This window comes from Varroa destructor, unplaced genomic scaffold, assembly GCF_002443255.2.
Source record: "Varroa destructor unplaced genomic scaffold, Vdes_3.0 BEIS01000007.1, whole genome shotgun sequence".
NCBI classification, from domain to species: domain Eukaryota; kingdom Metazoa; phylum Arthropoda; class Arachnida; order Mesostigmata; family Varroidae; genus Varroa; species Varroa destructor.
In genome coordinates, this window is record NW_019211460.1 from 262,965 (window position 1) to 280,178 (window position 17,214).

At 42.7% G+C, this 17,214-nt stretch overlaps 1 protein-coding gene across 3 annotated transcripts in view; it reads right to left on the reverse strand.

Moving 5' to 3' along the window:
- The window catches only part of srl (PGC-1 family member spargel), a 40,436-nt gene that overhangs the window by 5,769 nt on the left and 17,453 nt on the right, over positions 1–17,214 (reverse strand). Inside the window, exon 7 of one of the 3 annotated variants that reach the window (XM_086974366.1) lies at positions 3,260–3,789. The exons of 1 other annotated variant lie outside the window; for it this stretch is intronic. In XM_086974366.1, the coding sequence (XP_086830492.1) occupies positions 3,784–3,789 (6 nt within the window). In that variant the 3' untranslated portion in view covers positions 3,260–3,783. Of the gene's footprint in view, positions 1–3,259; positions 3,790–17,039; positions 17,176–17,214 lie in introns of those variants that run through there. One more of the 3 variants, XM_086974364.1, reaches the window with a different exon arrangement.

Genomic DNA, 17,214 nt, shown 5'->3' on the forward strand with positions numbered 1-17,214 from the left:
TTCGAGGCATGAGTACCACGAAGACAATGATCAATTGTTACGTAACTGATGAAGTTTCCAAAAGATATAGTATTATAATTTTGACCAGGTCAAATTTTGTTGTTGTATTGTTCAACGGAAGCAAGTGACGCCATTAATAATGAACTTATCGAACATTATGTAAAATTGTAGTGCAATAACATTTACCAGCTAAACTCCCGCTAAACGCAACTGAGGGTACCTAAACCAAACGATGCGTACCTCGGTGTGACACGCTATTATCTAATGAAGGATAAACCATTCACCGTATTAGAACTACTGACGTCCCGATAGAATTACTTCTAAGTTATTCTATCTCTAATAAGAGGATAGAATTACTTAGAGAGCTGAGCAGCTCATATAATTACAGTGTGATAGATATTGCTACAACGATTCGACATTGGATCAGCTACTCGATGGGCCAAAATGTCGGTTTAGTGCCCCACTGTAAAGGTGACGCCCTTCGTATGAAACTGGGGGCTGGCTACAGGTCGCCTTGTTAGACATGTCGCTATCGTTCGTGTAATTTCCTGCCCGCTTTGCCCAAGTACCCGGAACGTCTCTTCCGTGCTAAGTCGGTATGCACTATGACTGTATATAGCTGTTTGTGTGTGCATACAGCCAGGCAAATTGGATTGGCGAGCAGGACCGTGTTATTGGGAAAGTGCAGTGCTATACGATACATTCAGAAAAGGTCGCTAGCACTCCCTATCTATTTTGTGGTCCAGAGGATATAAACCCCTGAGTGCTAAGGGACTTCACGAATAGGGACAATTGTATTTGATGGCCTCCTAAAATTGTCTCGACTATGTTTCACCATGGTACATCTAACCTGTGACTTCTAACATCGACAACCTACGACAGTTATAATAGGGAGAAAGACAGAGAGACTACGGTCATTGACTATCGGTTAACTCAGATATATTGTTTGCGTCTCGTCTAGTTCGATTTTATTGGCTCTACCTGGTTTTGTGGGTAAAGAGATCACATGTAAATGGGTGGTTACAAACGGATTCTGAACTGATTTTTCCCAGAAATAAAACTCCCAGGAAGCGAAAAAAAAAGGTATGCTTTTTTAGATGTTTATTTAATACGCCCATTTCGTTTAAAATAGCATGGGTCATGGGCAAATGGAACTGTCCGTCCCAATAGGTCACACAGGTCGTGCCGATGTTACAGTAACAGTCATACCTAGTAAGTATTGTGGTTAGAGCAAGTGGAATATCCCTTGCTAAGCAATTGTCAAAAACAACAGCTGTTGTTGAAGTATACTTATAAGCAAAGTACGTCGCAGCACATAGAAGCAAACCTTGGGTGTAGTTACTCGTAGAAGAAATATGGTAATACTTGTAATATTTTACTACCATTTTTACTTATAGCACTTCATCTAACATATATTTGATTTTTGATCATAGCAACGTAAAAATTCCATAGCAAAATACAGTCTAGTCTTTGACTTCTTTCACCTCAAATATTTTTAGAATCTCATTCAACCGCAGGTTCTGCCCCATCAGCTCCTTCTTTCATGCCTCTTCTTGGCATAGTGATGTTAGGCTTCTCTTGCTTTTCTAGGTTCCTTGTCCCTGGCTGCAAGGCCAAGCAGAAGAGCATACTCAGTCAAAAAAACGCACTCACTCACCCTATCTCAGAGATCGTCGTCGTCACCGAAGTACCGCAACGATTGCCCACTGCTTATTTGGAGCTCGACAACTTCTCGAACAATCAACAGTCGAGCACTTCACTTGCTTGTTTGCCAGACTCCATCTTTGCTCTATCCTTTCACCAGTTGTTTCTCTGTATGTAAAAAATGACAGTAATCGTATCCAGTTGTTTGCCAAAGTTGAAGCAAACGCACATTATTTGTCTGGGTATGTTTGTGATGATTAACCTCTATAATTTATTCTGTATGATCCTGTTGCAGTCCTCACGAGTCTTGTAAGGATTGGATATCGATCGTATGCTTACGATGCATATCCCGCATACATACGCATGAGTCTGATAGATTCAGGGAGAAACTGCTGACACAGGAAAGGAATTATCTCTGTAGTAAATTACAAAGCTGGCCTGGATTGCGTTCGCAGTTTGTAGGTAGTAGGATTTGAAGGAAATACAGTCTAGTGTTATTTTTCTTTCCGATTTTTGCGACTTCCTGATACCTATGTATTCAAGGCTTTTAGGTTGTCTCATTCTAAGGCGCTTACAACCGACATAAAATATACAAAAACTTTATAACTGACACAATGATATATTGAACATGTTAGGCTGATGCTCAATACTGAGACTGATTCGTTTTAGCTTGTATCTCATAATTGAGTCGCTTTGCCGATTGATGAAAATCATACATACTGGCTTTATCTCTCATGAAACCCTTATCTCAGTACCGAAAATTGTCTTTGTCTCCTCTTCGTTTAGCGTCCTTTTCGCCAATGTCGCGTAACGCTGACCAGGAATATCGCCGCTTTCCTATTAGTGTTTTTTGTTTTTCTTGTTGAATCGGTTCTCTTGAATCGCCATAAATTTTACCCACGCACACATAAGCCATCGCAATTCGCCTGGCAACGACTACGTACGTTGCTTGACAAGCTCTTAACGGCTTTACGCTTTTCGTCGGTGATTCTCAGCAGTTGTTCCTTACAACGCCCTTCGAATTTTGCTCCCATATTGCCCTCTTCCCCCATCCCCACGCCATCCCGTCAAATACGCTTTGCTACCCCCATCGCAGGAAAGACTATGGCTTGAGCACGCACATACACATATGCCGTTTCATGAGCGGCATATCTAAGAGAAAAGAGAAAAGAAATTGGGTCTCAATGAGGAACTGTGGATACGTGCTGTCGGAAAGAACTATTCTCAACGATACTAAATAGACCTGCTCATCTAGTCATAAACTTTCATTTACCTTTCATATGACTGGTACTATATATCCATTATTTGTCTTCAAGGAACATCGAATTAGTAGATTGCTTGGCACGCACTAAGTACATATGAGCAAATCTTATCCCTTGTGAAGTGTTGCAAGATTGCGTTCTCAAGTCTTTGCGTATTATATGCAGCCTGTTAGCCTTTATATTCAACAGCTACTAGTAAGAGGCTGTCAATACGAAACTAAACGGTAGTTTTTTTTTTCAACGAAATGAGGACTTTTGAGTAAATGAATCGATTGAACTTTAAGGTCAAATTAGGTGAGAAGGAAAATAAACCTTTCTGGACAGGCCTTTATTTTTTCTCATAACAAGAAATTTTGATGGGAGTCCTTCTATAAAACCGCCATCGACAGTCACAGGTATAATTACGACTTTACGCATGCTCCAGAGGCCATCACCTTTGTATCCACAAACAGGACATGCTTATAGAAGATATATGCTTTGTCGTTGTCTCCAATTCGTACCCAAACTCCGATTTTCTTATGATGCCAATATCTGCTTTACCATCTTCTCGTCTAACGCGGCCAAGGGCCATCAACGATCCACTCTCGTTGAGCAACATCACGTTCGACGAGCAAACAGGCCATCACAAGACGGGACGATTTTTGGGTTCGTGATATCCACCCCCCTTGATGGCTTCACTCGTCCCGTTGTAAGACGAGGGGGCACTGGAAGATCTACAGACAAGGGGCTAGATCGGTCCCGTTGCTCTAGGCCATGGTGGCGCCCCCTATCTACTTCCTTGACAAATTTGGGCACCGTATAGAGTACACGGAACGAAAAAGTCTAGGTGACGAGACGACGAATGCTACAAGACCCCGAATCAGGACGTGTCAATCCATCAGTGCTAAGAAAGAAGAAACATAAAACGAAAAAAAATAAATAGGGTCTGTTTTAAGCAAATTTTGGTTGGTTGAGTCCGTCTAACACTGAACTATTGTAATTGAATGAAAGTAGTTTTTCTCGTTAAAAAGACATTTTTTTACCTGACATTTAAATATACATACATGTACCCAGACTCTAACAACCTATTCGGTACACATAAACGGCTTCTTTGCGAACAAACCTAAATCTACTTTGACCTAAAAAAAGGACTGACTTGCTCGATACGAAGAACGAATAGAGCTATAGTTTTGATTTGTATGTGACCTGAAAGGCTTTTGACAATAGTAGATTGTTGCAGATAGCATTAATAGGCATGGAGGGCGTCAGCATTTATGGAAAGAGACCTAAATTATGTTGAGCTACAAGCTCTAGACGCAACTGTTTCTCATACTGCTGCTTAATATATTATTTTCTAAGGCATATTATCGAACTATTGAGGGCATCAAAGATGTTTGGAGAGTTTTTATACCTCCAAGATCTAGACAAATTTCATAGGTCGCTTTAGGCCGAAGCCCTTTGTATGTAGTCTGCTTTATCCTACGTTACATCCAAACAAGTGTATGGCAATCTCGAATGCGATTGAGAGTTTCCGTTTTGCGACGCGCTACTCGGTTCCTTCTCTGTTGACGTAACGTCTTCTAATATTACATGTATAGAAGATCAAACGTACGTCAAAAGAAGCATTTGCTTGACACAATTCTCTCTATGAAAGGCGACTGTCTTTACAAACCCGACCCTTAAGAATGTTTGCTGACTATCTAATCGCAATAAAAGTGCCAAAGGAGTAGAAAGCTTTCGCATGAATCAGATCGTCTGAAGAATTGTAGTAGTGAATGATGACAGCGGTAGCTGATGAAGTCGAATAGTCTTCGTTCTTTGAAGCGGAGGTTGTTTCAAGGGAAGATTTTTATACCGTCATGAACCTTCCCATCTGATTTTATTGCATGCCCTGCTCCATCGAACGAAATGGTGCGTGTACACTATATGCAGAATGTTGTATGTGCGGATGTGGGTTAGGGTCAGTGTGGTCACCAGGCGGTAGCGGTTGTAAAATTTAAATGGCAAATGCACTTGCCATGCCGGTTTGGTGGCCACATCGAGCTACTGGTCACTGATAAACATAGTTCATTTAAATTTACTACTAAGGCGTTTCGTGTAAGCATGTGGGGAACTCTCAGACGTTAGAACCTTTGCGCTGGCACGACGATTAAAAGTGCCACAGGCTCCCTTTCAACTGCATCCATTTCAGAAAACATCGAAGGTTAAGGCACTTGCTTCATCTCCTCAAATTCGTCAAGAAGTAATGATGGTTCTTCGCTTAACAAGAGGTGTAGAGTTTTAATCGAATTCTAGCAACAAAGTAGTTTCCTATGTACATGCCATCACTGTTCACGACCTTTTCCCATCCTTTAACCGATTCAGTAACTCTGTCTTGTCAAAAGTATCCAGGCCTTTTGTTGTAGACTTCGTTCCGCTAATTTTTAACGATACTGTTAGGAATTTGATTTTTCAGTGATCTGAATCGGTAACAGCTGCTTGGTATAAGGTCTGGAAAATACCATGGATGCAAAAGAACTTCTCACTCAAACGCTTGCAGCTCTTGGCAGCTTCAACGATCCTTGCAATCTGTGTGGCGTTGCTACGAGGAACGATGACTTTGTCCGTCTAGCGTAGGCTGCTACGAGGCTTCGTTTACTATGGCCATATAAAATCATTATAGATCGGCCGTTCCCCAAATATTGTTGAACGTATGTGATCCTTCCAGTTTCACCATATGCAAATGATGGCTTTTTTCTGGTATATAATTCTCCTACATATTTGACCGACCTTTGAAGTTGAGTGTATTTTCGAAATAACCTTTTCGTTACATCGAGGCAAAGAAATCACCTCTGGTCACTTATAATCCTTTCTCCGAAAAAATCTGCCATCTACGTATAACTCGGTGACGCAGCGTCGAGAGACAATAAAGAGTCGTGTCCCTTTGTGCTCCGTATCATCCAGTGTATGGGACATCTAGACCAATCGTTCTTGGTGAAATCCCATGGATCAAGATGCTTTACGAGCGTTCCTCTCGACCAATTAACGACGTCGATAAACACTCCAATGATTTACCGGGGTAAGGGGCATTCGCTAAGTCCAAAGTACCTAGCAACCCTTCAACAAATCCTTTTTAATTATAAACTTCTGTCAGTAGACGGCTCAATAAATAAAGAGCTACCAAAGCATTGGACCTCGACAAAAGGCGAAATAAGCTATATGTCAAAAATGGTGTTTATTATACATCCAAGGTATAACGGTTCTGTAGAGGCGAGCAAGCGCTTTCAAATGATAAACAGAAAAAAAACACATAGTGAGGAAGTAATGGGAGAAACAAACTATTGGCAAAAATTTACACTAAATTTTAAGCAACCTGACGCAGCATTGAAGCTATAAGACACACGGCCCTTTGCTGATACGCCGGTGCAAGTGTAAGATAATGAAAACTGCATTTATAAAAAAAAGCAATTAATTAAAATTTGTCTGCGATTAGAATTAAAATGCATGACCCAGATGAGTTACATGCTGGGTTAACGAATTTCTATTTGTGATATGTAAAACCAAAGTATGCTGAAGTATTGTCCGTTAGAGGTGTCTGTTAGACGCTTGAAATTTGTGTTGTCCCATGATTTTTTTTATCTTCGCAACGAGTGACTTCGTACATGATGCCGCTGGTGAACATAATTACTGAAACAATGGATTATTCTTTTCTTGTCCTTAAATTGCACCTTATTTTCATAGCGACATGTACCCTAAAGGCTATGTACGTTAATCAAGGCGCCGTCCAACAATAATAGTTCTGACTATAATATGTTCATTTTGATTTCCAGTACTGATAGGACGCAAAAAAAAAGCAGATATTTGCTTTGTCCGGGCGTATCTTGTGTAATTCAAGCCATAAAGAAATATATAAAAAAAAAAAAAACGGTTTTATAAAAAAACCAATCATAAAGCACACAAATGCTACCGTTATATTAAAATCTAACTTCCGCTATAATTATTTAGCTGCGAAACTCCAACGGATTGTAAAAACTCAGAACTGCGGTGTCGCAATTTTTAAGAAATGTACTTGTAACGGCTGATATTTTCGGAGCTGTACGAGACCAGCGGCTATCGAATGAATGTCGGAACTGGGCTTATCATATATTGTTTTCTAAAAGGGGCCAAGATTAATTTCTATGAATAGTTAATAGACCAAATTGTAACGTTTTGCCTGGCTTACAAATTAGGCTTTTGCCATATCATTGTCGCAGCCGTTCTTTTGAATCTTCATCAGTTACCTTAGGCCACAACCAGGGGGCGCCACATTGCCCCCCCAGCCACCACCCTTATATCGCCAGCCCAGTTCGCTTTGAGACTCCTGGCGTAGAGAGAAGCCGCTTGCGAGGCAGGGCGGAGGCCCATGGGCGAGCTAGCGAGTGGCGGGACGACACGGGCGAGCTAGGGGTAGAAAATCGGAGCTTAGTATTGACGGAGGCTCCCGAGTTAGGTCTCGAAAGAGGCGTTCGGGGGATCGTTCAGTGGTGCGTGTGCGCTGCTCAGCTCTCTCTTCCCTCTCTCGTAAGTCGATCGCGTGGTGGAGTGAACACGACTCTGCTGGGAAGGGGTTTAGTATGGGGTAAGGGCTCCCGGGGTTTGTGGAGAACGGAGGCAGGCAGCTCCCAGCTTTAGGATAAAAGCGCATGGCTGACTGCCTGGAGGAAGTTACGGACGGACAATCGCTCCGTTGGACTCAGACATATATACTCACAAGCACATACAGGCACACCAACACACAGAGACAGGGGCGATGAGGGCCAAAGGCGAGCGACAACCGGAGCAAAGCAAAGTAGTGCGGCGGTGGTAGGACAGAGTGTGTAGGCGGCCGTGCTGCTAGTAGTAGTTGTAGTAGCTGTTATGGGGTTCTGGCGGGTGAAGAAGGGAAGCTAGTCTGCCCGGTTGAGTAGTGGATTGGTTGGATGGTGGCAGCAGTGCACTCTGCAACGAGCTGATAATTGATTTTGCCCCCGAACGGCAGAAGACGGCTCTGGCCTCTAGGCACACAAGCACACGCTCATCTGGATAGACTCTCAAGACGGACAGACAACTAGCGATAGGGAAGGAACGAATCGCGGGTCAAGCGTAAGGAACCACTGCGTAGTGGTTGACTTGATAGGCATATGCCACTCAATCGATAAACCGGTGTACTTACCAACAAAAACAACTAATTCTAGCAAGAAGATAAATTTCCGCAGAAGCGTTTTTAATATGAGACAACTAATTAGTGTTCTTGTGCGGCCTAAATGTGTTCCTGCCTTTTCTAGCAAAAATCGTGGGCCAACTTTTAAGTTAGCCGGCTGACAGTTGGTACTAGCTAGTACACGACAGCAGCTTTACATTTACGTTGCGTTTAAAAGCCTAGAACTAAATTAATACCCTTCGATTAATTGCTTTCATTTTTGCCCCTATTTGAAGCAGCAAAATTGACGAGAAAGCGTCAGCCAGCCAAGAACTTGTTTGTTACTATCGTCCCGGCAAGCGTGAAGTGTCGCATAGCTGTTCCACAGCCAATGCAGCTACCTTAATTGAGTTGCGCGACAAGTAGGCAATAAGATCCTACCGACTAGTCAATAAAGGACTAGTAACCGATTTAATAGCCCGTATAGAAATCAATAAAAACAATAACGTCTGGACCCATTCCACTTACGACAGAGATCTTCAATCCCAATGTTCTGTACTACCGCTATAAAACAAAGCTCTGCCTAATAATTGCCTTCGAGGTCTTACGAATCTATCACACGCGCACAAACCCTCTGCTCCTGAAGGGAAAATAAACAGCTCGGTAAATAAGGAAACAAGAAGTAAAGTTCAATAAAAGTTATTTACGATTTGTGGACATCGAAGTTTTCGGAACTTTTAGAATAGCAGTTGTTCGACGAGAGATCGCAAGCAGTTGGGCCTTAAATTCCGAAGTGCTGTTAAGCGTTCTTTCGAAAACTTTTGCTATGCCCTAATTTGTGCTGACAAATAACTTTTGGGATATATTAAGAGAATGTATCATAGGCGTCTTTCCGAGTACTTTTTTTTAGAAGACATAAGTTCTGAAAGGTTCATGGCATAAATTTTATGTATAGTAAAAGGCTGATTAAGAACGTCTTCGCGAATCTTCCTACACACCCTAATTCTATATCTATGTATCATCAATAGATATAAAATCATCAGGTGTATAAATAATTGACCCAATATGTTTATCTAATTCTTAACAAATTAACATCAACTTATACAAGAGGCACCTTCAAGTTGAAGGAACTTAACCCTTTGTAAGCCATTGTTGACCTCTCCCCCTTCTCCCTCCTGAACAAAAGAACGTTTGTTCAACCTTAATTCATTTACCTATCTCACCCCAGCGACTGTGCAGGCATCGGTGTCTTCGTAGCCCTTGTTGGAGCAACTTATTCTGCATTCGTTTGAATAAGGCCCTTCCTTTGTACCTCTCTTTCTACTGCAAGCTGTGCTCTAGTTCTCTCGGCTATACAGTCACCGCCTAGAAGAAGAACGACAGATGCCTCCGTTCCGCCCCCTTCCCACGGCTTTGGTCGGTGACGACGATAACGACGACGAAACGCCGTCGCAGCTTTCCCAACTGTCGAACCCCCAGCGACTGCGAAAATGGCGAGCCCCGACTAGTTGCCGAGTAGTTAAACAAAAGTGATAGTTAAACACCGGTAAGGAACGCAGATTTGAGAGTCGGGATGGACGAGGCAAAGCGCTGTCCCCATTCATCGCTATGTAGACTGTACACAATGCCCTCAGCGTTCAGGACAACGCGATCGGCTGGCTTCATCCACAGCAGTCGTAGCAGCACCAGTAGCAGCGGGGCATCAGACTTTGTCTGCTGGAACAGGCAAAGTATCTTTGCTCTTCTCGTAACGCTTTTGTCCTGTCGTGCACGATGGTGCGCGCTTCACTTCGTGCGGTAACGCTTTTGTGCAGCGGATGTCATGAGGGCTTTAGAACAAACCAATGGTCGTCTCCATATGGGAACTGGATTCGTTCATTCTCTCTAACCACCTAGTGCTCGGCCTATCGTGTAGTCGCAGAGTTTTGACTTGGACCTGTTGTGAACCTGTTTAGAAAGGCAAGTTAGTTAAGTATAGTATTGCCAGTAGACACAACTTTTAGATAAGTTGCACACGGATAACTTTGTTGAGGATGGTAATGCTTCAGCTTTTGAACAATGGGCAAAGTTTTTAGAAAATAATTTCGTTGATTTGCACTTGAGGGTGTCAGAGTATACGTATGTTGGTCACTTCCGCTAAACAAAAAGTATCTAACAATTTTTCTACAACAAATACGATACTGTTGATTTGATGTACATCTGCTATGAACGACTCCAACAGTAAATAGTTCCTATCCTGCAAACAGATATCCACCAACTTCCCTAATACCCTATCTTATCTAGAATTTCTATCCGAAGGCATTGTACAAGATAGCATGTTTGTCTCCGCTCTATTTTCTATCTATCTGATCCCAATAATAAAGGCTGAAGATATTTACCCCATGAAAACTGTGAGTTTTCGTGGAGCAGACATTTTCTCTTATATTTTTTCCCACCTACTTTTTCGGGACAGCCATTACAATTTGATCTTTTGACGCAAATTAGAATTTTGAAATCAATTTTTGCGGCGAAGCTTAGATTATGAACGTAACATCTCCCAAAGTCTATTACAGTGTACCCTTCAGAAAACCCTTGTCATTGAAGGCATTTGAAGAGGAAACAGTCGATCATTTTCTGCAAAGAAAATAGCTTGTTTCTATCTTTGTTTTTACTGCTATTATAACATCTTCTATTGATTTTTCACCCTTTTCCTATTAATTAGTGTACCAATTTACTTTATTGCTTTTATGTGGTCATGATTCATCTGAAGTCAAGTACGATCAAAGGGATTTGATTGAATCGTTGTGCATGACGTAACTGTTTCTAATAATGTTCTACATCAATATTTGGAGCACGAGCCATCATCTAATCGCTAACAAATCTATAAGTGCTTTATTTACTATCACCAAGAATATAAATGGCCGTAGTGAGTACCGCCAATAATACACCGTTGAAAGTCGTTTATCAAGTACTCTCTGCGCAAGCCCACATACGAAAACTCAGTGAAACGGCAAGTTTTGTGATTTAGTACATAACATTTGGCCAATTGACGATTTCGTAACCCAAAGGAGTCAAATGGCCCGAAGAAGTTCTCTTCTGCTAAAGGCATTTGAATATGTGGATACGTTTTCTTAGGAAAATCACCCTGGTCTTCACCAGCTTAGTTCCCAGGAGCCTCGGCAGCCGATTCGGGACTTGTAGCACACTGCTCAACCGACAGTCGTTGTGTAAGCATCAGGCCACTCGTGCGCCTTAAGGACAGCCCAAGAAAGCGAAAAAATACTACTGCTGGCATCGCTTCGACACACGAGAAGAGAAATGGAGACACGTTGCGTAAAAAGGAATGTCAATATTGCGAGCGAAGACTTTCGAAACTTCGTTTAGTACCCCGTTGTCGCTGTTGCAGTTCTTTAATTACTTTGATGCCAACAAATGTCAGGAGAGGGAGAGAGAGAGATATGAATGGCAACGATGTGTAATAATAGGAACATAGTCCTATAATAGACCTCAATCTTAACTTTAACAGCCACCTGCCTGCCTCATGCTCCGTACCATCGGACAGCTGCTCTATCGTCTGGGTGCGTGCCAGGATTTTGTCTTGCAGAGCCGATTCGCAGCGCCTTCTGGTAGAAAGCGATGAAAATGCGCGGCTCGTCCGGAAGTCGCCTAAAATACGACGCAATACGGTTTCTACTTGCGTCGAGTAGCCCATAACATATGTGTCAGTGTAGCACAGCACAGATATAACCGCTGACCAAGTGTCGCATTAGAGAGGGTCGCGCCATGTCTACGAAAATAAGCTTTTAAAAAATTTCGAAATTAACAGCGGTGACGAAAAACTGTTTCACATCCACGGCACTACAGCGGGCGGTCGGGCAGCAAGTGGCCGACCCCCCTTTAAAGTAGATCTACTATGATAGCATCGGAAAGATTACTCTCATTTTACCCTGACTCACCTTTCAGCAGACAGTATCAACGTCCTAAATGTATTCCGCTCGATGTCGCTCTAGCGGCTCGTCATAAAACCAAAGATCTCCTATACCGTAGCAAAGCGAACATTAAGGAGGAAACTTCTTGGCCGCTGGTGAGGTTGCCTTTGGCTTTTTCACAACAGCTAACTTTGACAACGGTGACTCCGTAAGCTTGCAGCTTTTCTAAGAATTGCTCGTAACTCGACCTTCTCTACCCCCCCAAGAGTTCTCTTCTTAAGTCGTGTTGCTTGCTGTTTGCCAGCGGTCTTTTGCAATGCCGTCGCGCCTGCCTTTTTAGGACTACGCGGAAGAGGAGACGAACGAGCGTGCTTCTGACGCTCTTGATATTCCATTCCACTGAATTGCTGTCGTCTCCACGAAAAGGAAAGCCGGTGTCAGGGAACTTACCCACGTTTACATAGATATGCCAGCTCGGCATTGAAGAAATGAAATGATAACATTAACATATTTTTACCGGTAAAGCGAGATCCACTTCTAAACTTGGGTAAATTTTTATGCATAAGCTAGTTTGAAGATGAAAATCTTACATGAGAGCTGAAATATACGTTGTGTACGCCCAGCAGTGCGTAAAAGATTTGAGGCAGTGTTCTATGCACTCGGGTTTGCACGTATATTACGTCTGAGATGTGCGGAAACAGTGTAATATATATGTACTTATAAAATTATACTGTTGTTCATATTTGGTAATGGGACAGGCATATTATTGGTACCTAGAAGATTAGCGCGTTTTTTTGTTGCTTGGCAAATTCTTATATTACGTAAGATATTATACTTAATAGACAGGCTGATTTAATAGAAACTGCCAAATTAATCAAATCAGCATCTACCAAAGTATTTTTAAGCATCCTCATATATATATATATAATCCTTTTTTTGTCACATCTATAAATATCTAAAAATAGTCCTTTTACTTAAGTTACAGAAGGAGGACTTGCGGTATAGGAGGAATATTACAGGAGGCATATTTGTTGGATATCTCTTAGAGATAAAAGAAGTATTAAAGGCATGTTTGATGCACACACACACACACACACACACACACACACACACACACACATTATCGCGAGGAGCAAGGGAGTCGTTTAATGTCCTGCCTGCTTTAGTAAGTCTCAGTCTAGCCGAACACATTTGAAGAGCGGGCCGATATGGATTTCACTTGTCTGCCCGCCCCTTCTTCCGCTTCTACCTATAAGCAACGCCCACCAGGAATGTGCCTCTATCGTTCCGTCCCTATGTACGATTTTGTCGCGCCCCTAAGTTCTCTATGGCGTACCCAACGATGGGTAGGTACGTGGTAATGGTGGCGGTGGTCTATAGAAGACTCCAGGTTTGTGTGAGGACCGCAGTCATTGTCCCCCGAGGGACATTGGCCCCATTGCCCCTGGTAACCATATTCCCCTTTAGGTTCCCTTTGGCTTACATTTCCCCTCGTTCTGCGAGGCCCTCACACGAGCATCACACGACCACTATACGAGCTCCTGGCACAGGTTACACAACACACACCACTCCGAAAATCTCTTCGAGCTCTCTGAATAGAACGCTACTTGCCGGCCGGCCGGCCGCCCACCCGGCCCGGTGACTCAGTAGCCATGTTCTTTCAGCCCACCTTCTTCCCTTCTTCCTTCCGTCGTTTTGCTCAGGCTTCAATTTCCCGCTGCTTCCCGGCTCACCCCAAACCACCCAACTTCGAAGTATTGTAGAACCCTGCCTTGGGGTTTCATTGCCTTGGCTCAGTCTTGCTATCAGGGGATCCACATCTTCCCCCTGCACACACGAGACCTGCTGATGTCCTGCCTGTTTCTCCGCGTTAGTTTCTAGCTGGGCAGGCCGAGGCTTACATCAACCCCTCAGCCGACTTGCCCAATACATAGCAGCCAGCAACTCTCAAAAGTCCCAGTTTGTGTTTTGACCAAATCGCCCTTTACTCCTATACAATAACTCGTCGACCGAAGAATTGGAATGAGGCACTCGACAACGATTAGAGCGCCATCTGGGATATAGGCGTCTCAACTCCCGAATTGGTCAACACTGCCTTCAATAGAGCTTCGATAGGGGGCGCTGACGTAAGACAAGGGGCGGCAGGGGCACTAACGATTGGTATAGAGACAGAACTATGTTACTGGTGTCTAAAAACCCCTCGCGCCGTCTGTGGGTGGAGGTGCTAATTTGAAAGGGCGAAACTCCTTTCACCTCTCGCTAGCTTTACTAATGATTCGAAGAGCCGCTGAGCGGCGAAAACATCTGGAAGCAATGAAAATCATTCCGGGGGCTTCGAAAAAACAAAATAAACAAAAGATCGTAAGTCAGTCGTCTGGAGAAGCTAGCATGAAATAAATGATTGACCCCTCAATTATAGACCAATTTGCAAGGCTTTGCTTCAGGTAGTTCGCTAATCAACGAGTGCCATAAAGACAGAAAGAGGAAGCCATGGATATAACTGGCTGTCATCAGAGCTGAGCCTATTTTTCACATTTAAAGGTCAACCCCATATGCTTAGTTTGATCTCTACAACGCTAATGGTGGAAAAGCCTATATTGGCAAGTGGGATTAAGTCTCCAAATGATATAAGCCAGCTTGGTACGGGTGGTAAACGAAAATAGAATGCATGTACGTTGAAGAGATGAGTTCCCTCTTACAATGAGAGGTGTTAAGCCACTAAGGTAACCACGATACCGAGGTCGAAGGCATCGAGGGATCTAACTAAACCATCTAAGCCTTGAGACCAGGTAAGGTACTAATTTTTATCCACGGTTCGTGAAAGATAAAACCTGGAAAAACTGGTTGAATGACACTTCCATAGGAAAGCATTTGCTTAACAACAAAGTGTATAAATTTGTGTGTAACTTTTGTCTTTCATTAATTTTCGGTTCTCCTTCGATAAAGCAAGGCAGTTATAATGTTATCCTTAGCAGAATTACGTCTTTTAGTAACTTCGCGTTGAGAAGTTTCAGTTTTTGAAAAAGTACGAGGTTCGTTCCCTTGGCAGGAACTGTACGCTTATCCTAGATGCATTTTTCTAGAAAATCCTACATGCCTAAAATGAAAATTACATCCCAAAAAAAAAAAACGAAACTTCTATGGCACATGCACACGGCCCATTCATTGCTTCCATTAGCGTTGACGTCCCTTAAATCTAGGGAACAGCAGGTTAACAGGAACACGAAGCTAGTATCGACAGCCAGGCATATTACACAATATAAATGCCCAATGGGTTTTCGCTAGCTCTATACCAGATATTGAATAATATCTATATATTATTTAGTGTATCGTAAGCCTTTGCCTGTCAAGTATGCATAAGCTAATCTGCACAATTCCCTACACCCATTGGTACTCCAATAGTCAAGCATTCGTCCACATGACGCACGCTTCTATAGTTCTTTGGAAGCAGCCTAACACGGCTGCTGATTGTTTTGCCACTATATTTTACGAGTTTTACGTCCGATGTCGCCGCTAGCCATTCCGTCACATGCCTGCCTTTCAACACGAAACGGACCCTGTCTAAGCTTAGGTTCGAACCTACATCATAAAGTGTCTCTACAAATACGTTACGCATTAAGCCATCATGGGCACTTGGTTACTAGTAGTTACGTCTTTTGAACCTTATCAAATATTTGACCTCGTGGAAAATATGCGCACGCATCGATTGGCGTCATGTCCAATGCATGAATATCTGGATATCCACTCATACTCAAACATTCATTTTGTGCTATAGATAATAAGGTCAGTAAAAGATGAGAAATGCGCTGAAGAAGTCAACTTTCCATTGTAGTGTTTATGTGTTAGTTAGAGCCGGTCTAACATTCCGCAACACCCCCCACCATCCGTTTCGCCATCCCTCGTGGTGGTACATAGTTGAAAGTGCGACAGTTGATGGAAAGTTGACTACTGCATGGCTGTGTGACCATAGGTAGTGTGGGGCCGAAAGTTACTGGTACTTGGTAAATTATTCCCGAAGCGTACGCGGCTTGACGGTCCGAGTTGACTTGACTTCCGTCACGGCCACTGGTCCGTATAATACTGGACGATAAGGACATGACAGCGATTCGCACAACATGCGATACCGTTGCACGAGCAGACGGATTATTATCGGACCGAGTATTAAGCTGGCCAAACGCCGGCCTGCACCGACTCGGATGACTAATTAGCTTATCGTACTATAGAATAGAAATGGATTACGTTAAGATTAGGTTCGGAAAGTTTCAGAGTCAAGGTAGCTAACCCACATTCAGTTCTGGTAGGACAGAGCGATTCATCCTATTCTATGAAACTATGGCAGTGGTAGTCACTATACCCTAACAAAAAAAAATTGTGATTTAGAATTTTACAGCTTTAGAGTGCAGTGTTTAGAGACTCAGGTCAAAAAAAGTTGTCCAAATTCCGATGGAAAAGTAATACCTCCTATCTCTATTTTTTGAAAATATCTCCTATTTTCAAAAGATCTACCTGAAAAACGGATTTTTAATCTTAAGTTGATCAACTCATTACTTTTACGTCGCCGCGTATCATAGTGTGGTCTTAGAAAACGCACGCACCAAATATTGTCGATTGAGTGGAATGCACAGGCAGACTTTTCACAGACTTACAATTCCCGCCATTCGTGGTTAAAGTGACCCTTAATAGGCGCACCGTCGCTTCTATCGAATGTCCGGAGACCCAGGAAATGGGTGAAGGGAGAATTTCAGCTGGATTTTAGAGTCTGAACGACTAAGTAAAGCCCTTAAAGTCCATAGTGATGAAGGGCTCACGGCCTGTTACAGACAGGTCGCTATAATGCTGGACTAATGTACTGACCATGTGTCTGTCTCAACGACATGGAAGATCGGAGTATAGTTCTTTGCTGGGAAATGAGTACGATCTTAACTGACGCTAACTGGTGCTAAGGGTTATGGGTTGAAAAATTATGTTTTCAGAGGCCGAATGGTTTTAGCGTTTCGAGAGGTTGCGGTTTAAACAACTTCCTTGAGTAACTTGCGGTATCAATTCCAATAACGTATATTTATACATACCTGATGTTTTTTTTTTATATGCTCAATGATGATTCAAGTGTGGTTTAGAACAGTGAATTTATGTAACCATTTTATATATCAGGTGCTAGTGCCATTATTCAAGTTTTGTCGAATGATCCAAGCTTCACAGAATTCTACGTAATTTATCCCAATGTAAACTGGTAGGTTGGCAGGACCTGCAGTCACAGCACACAGCGAAAGACAAACAATCAATT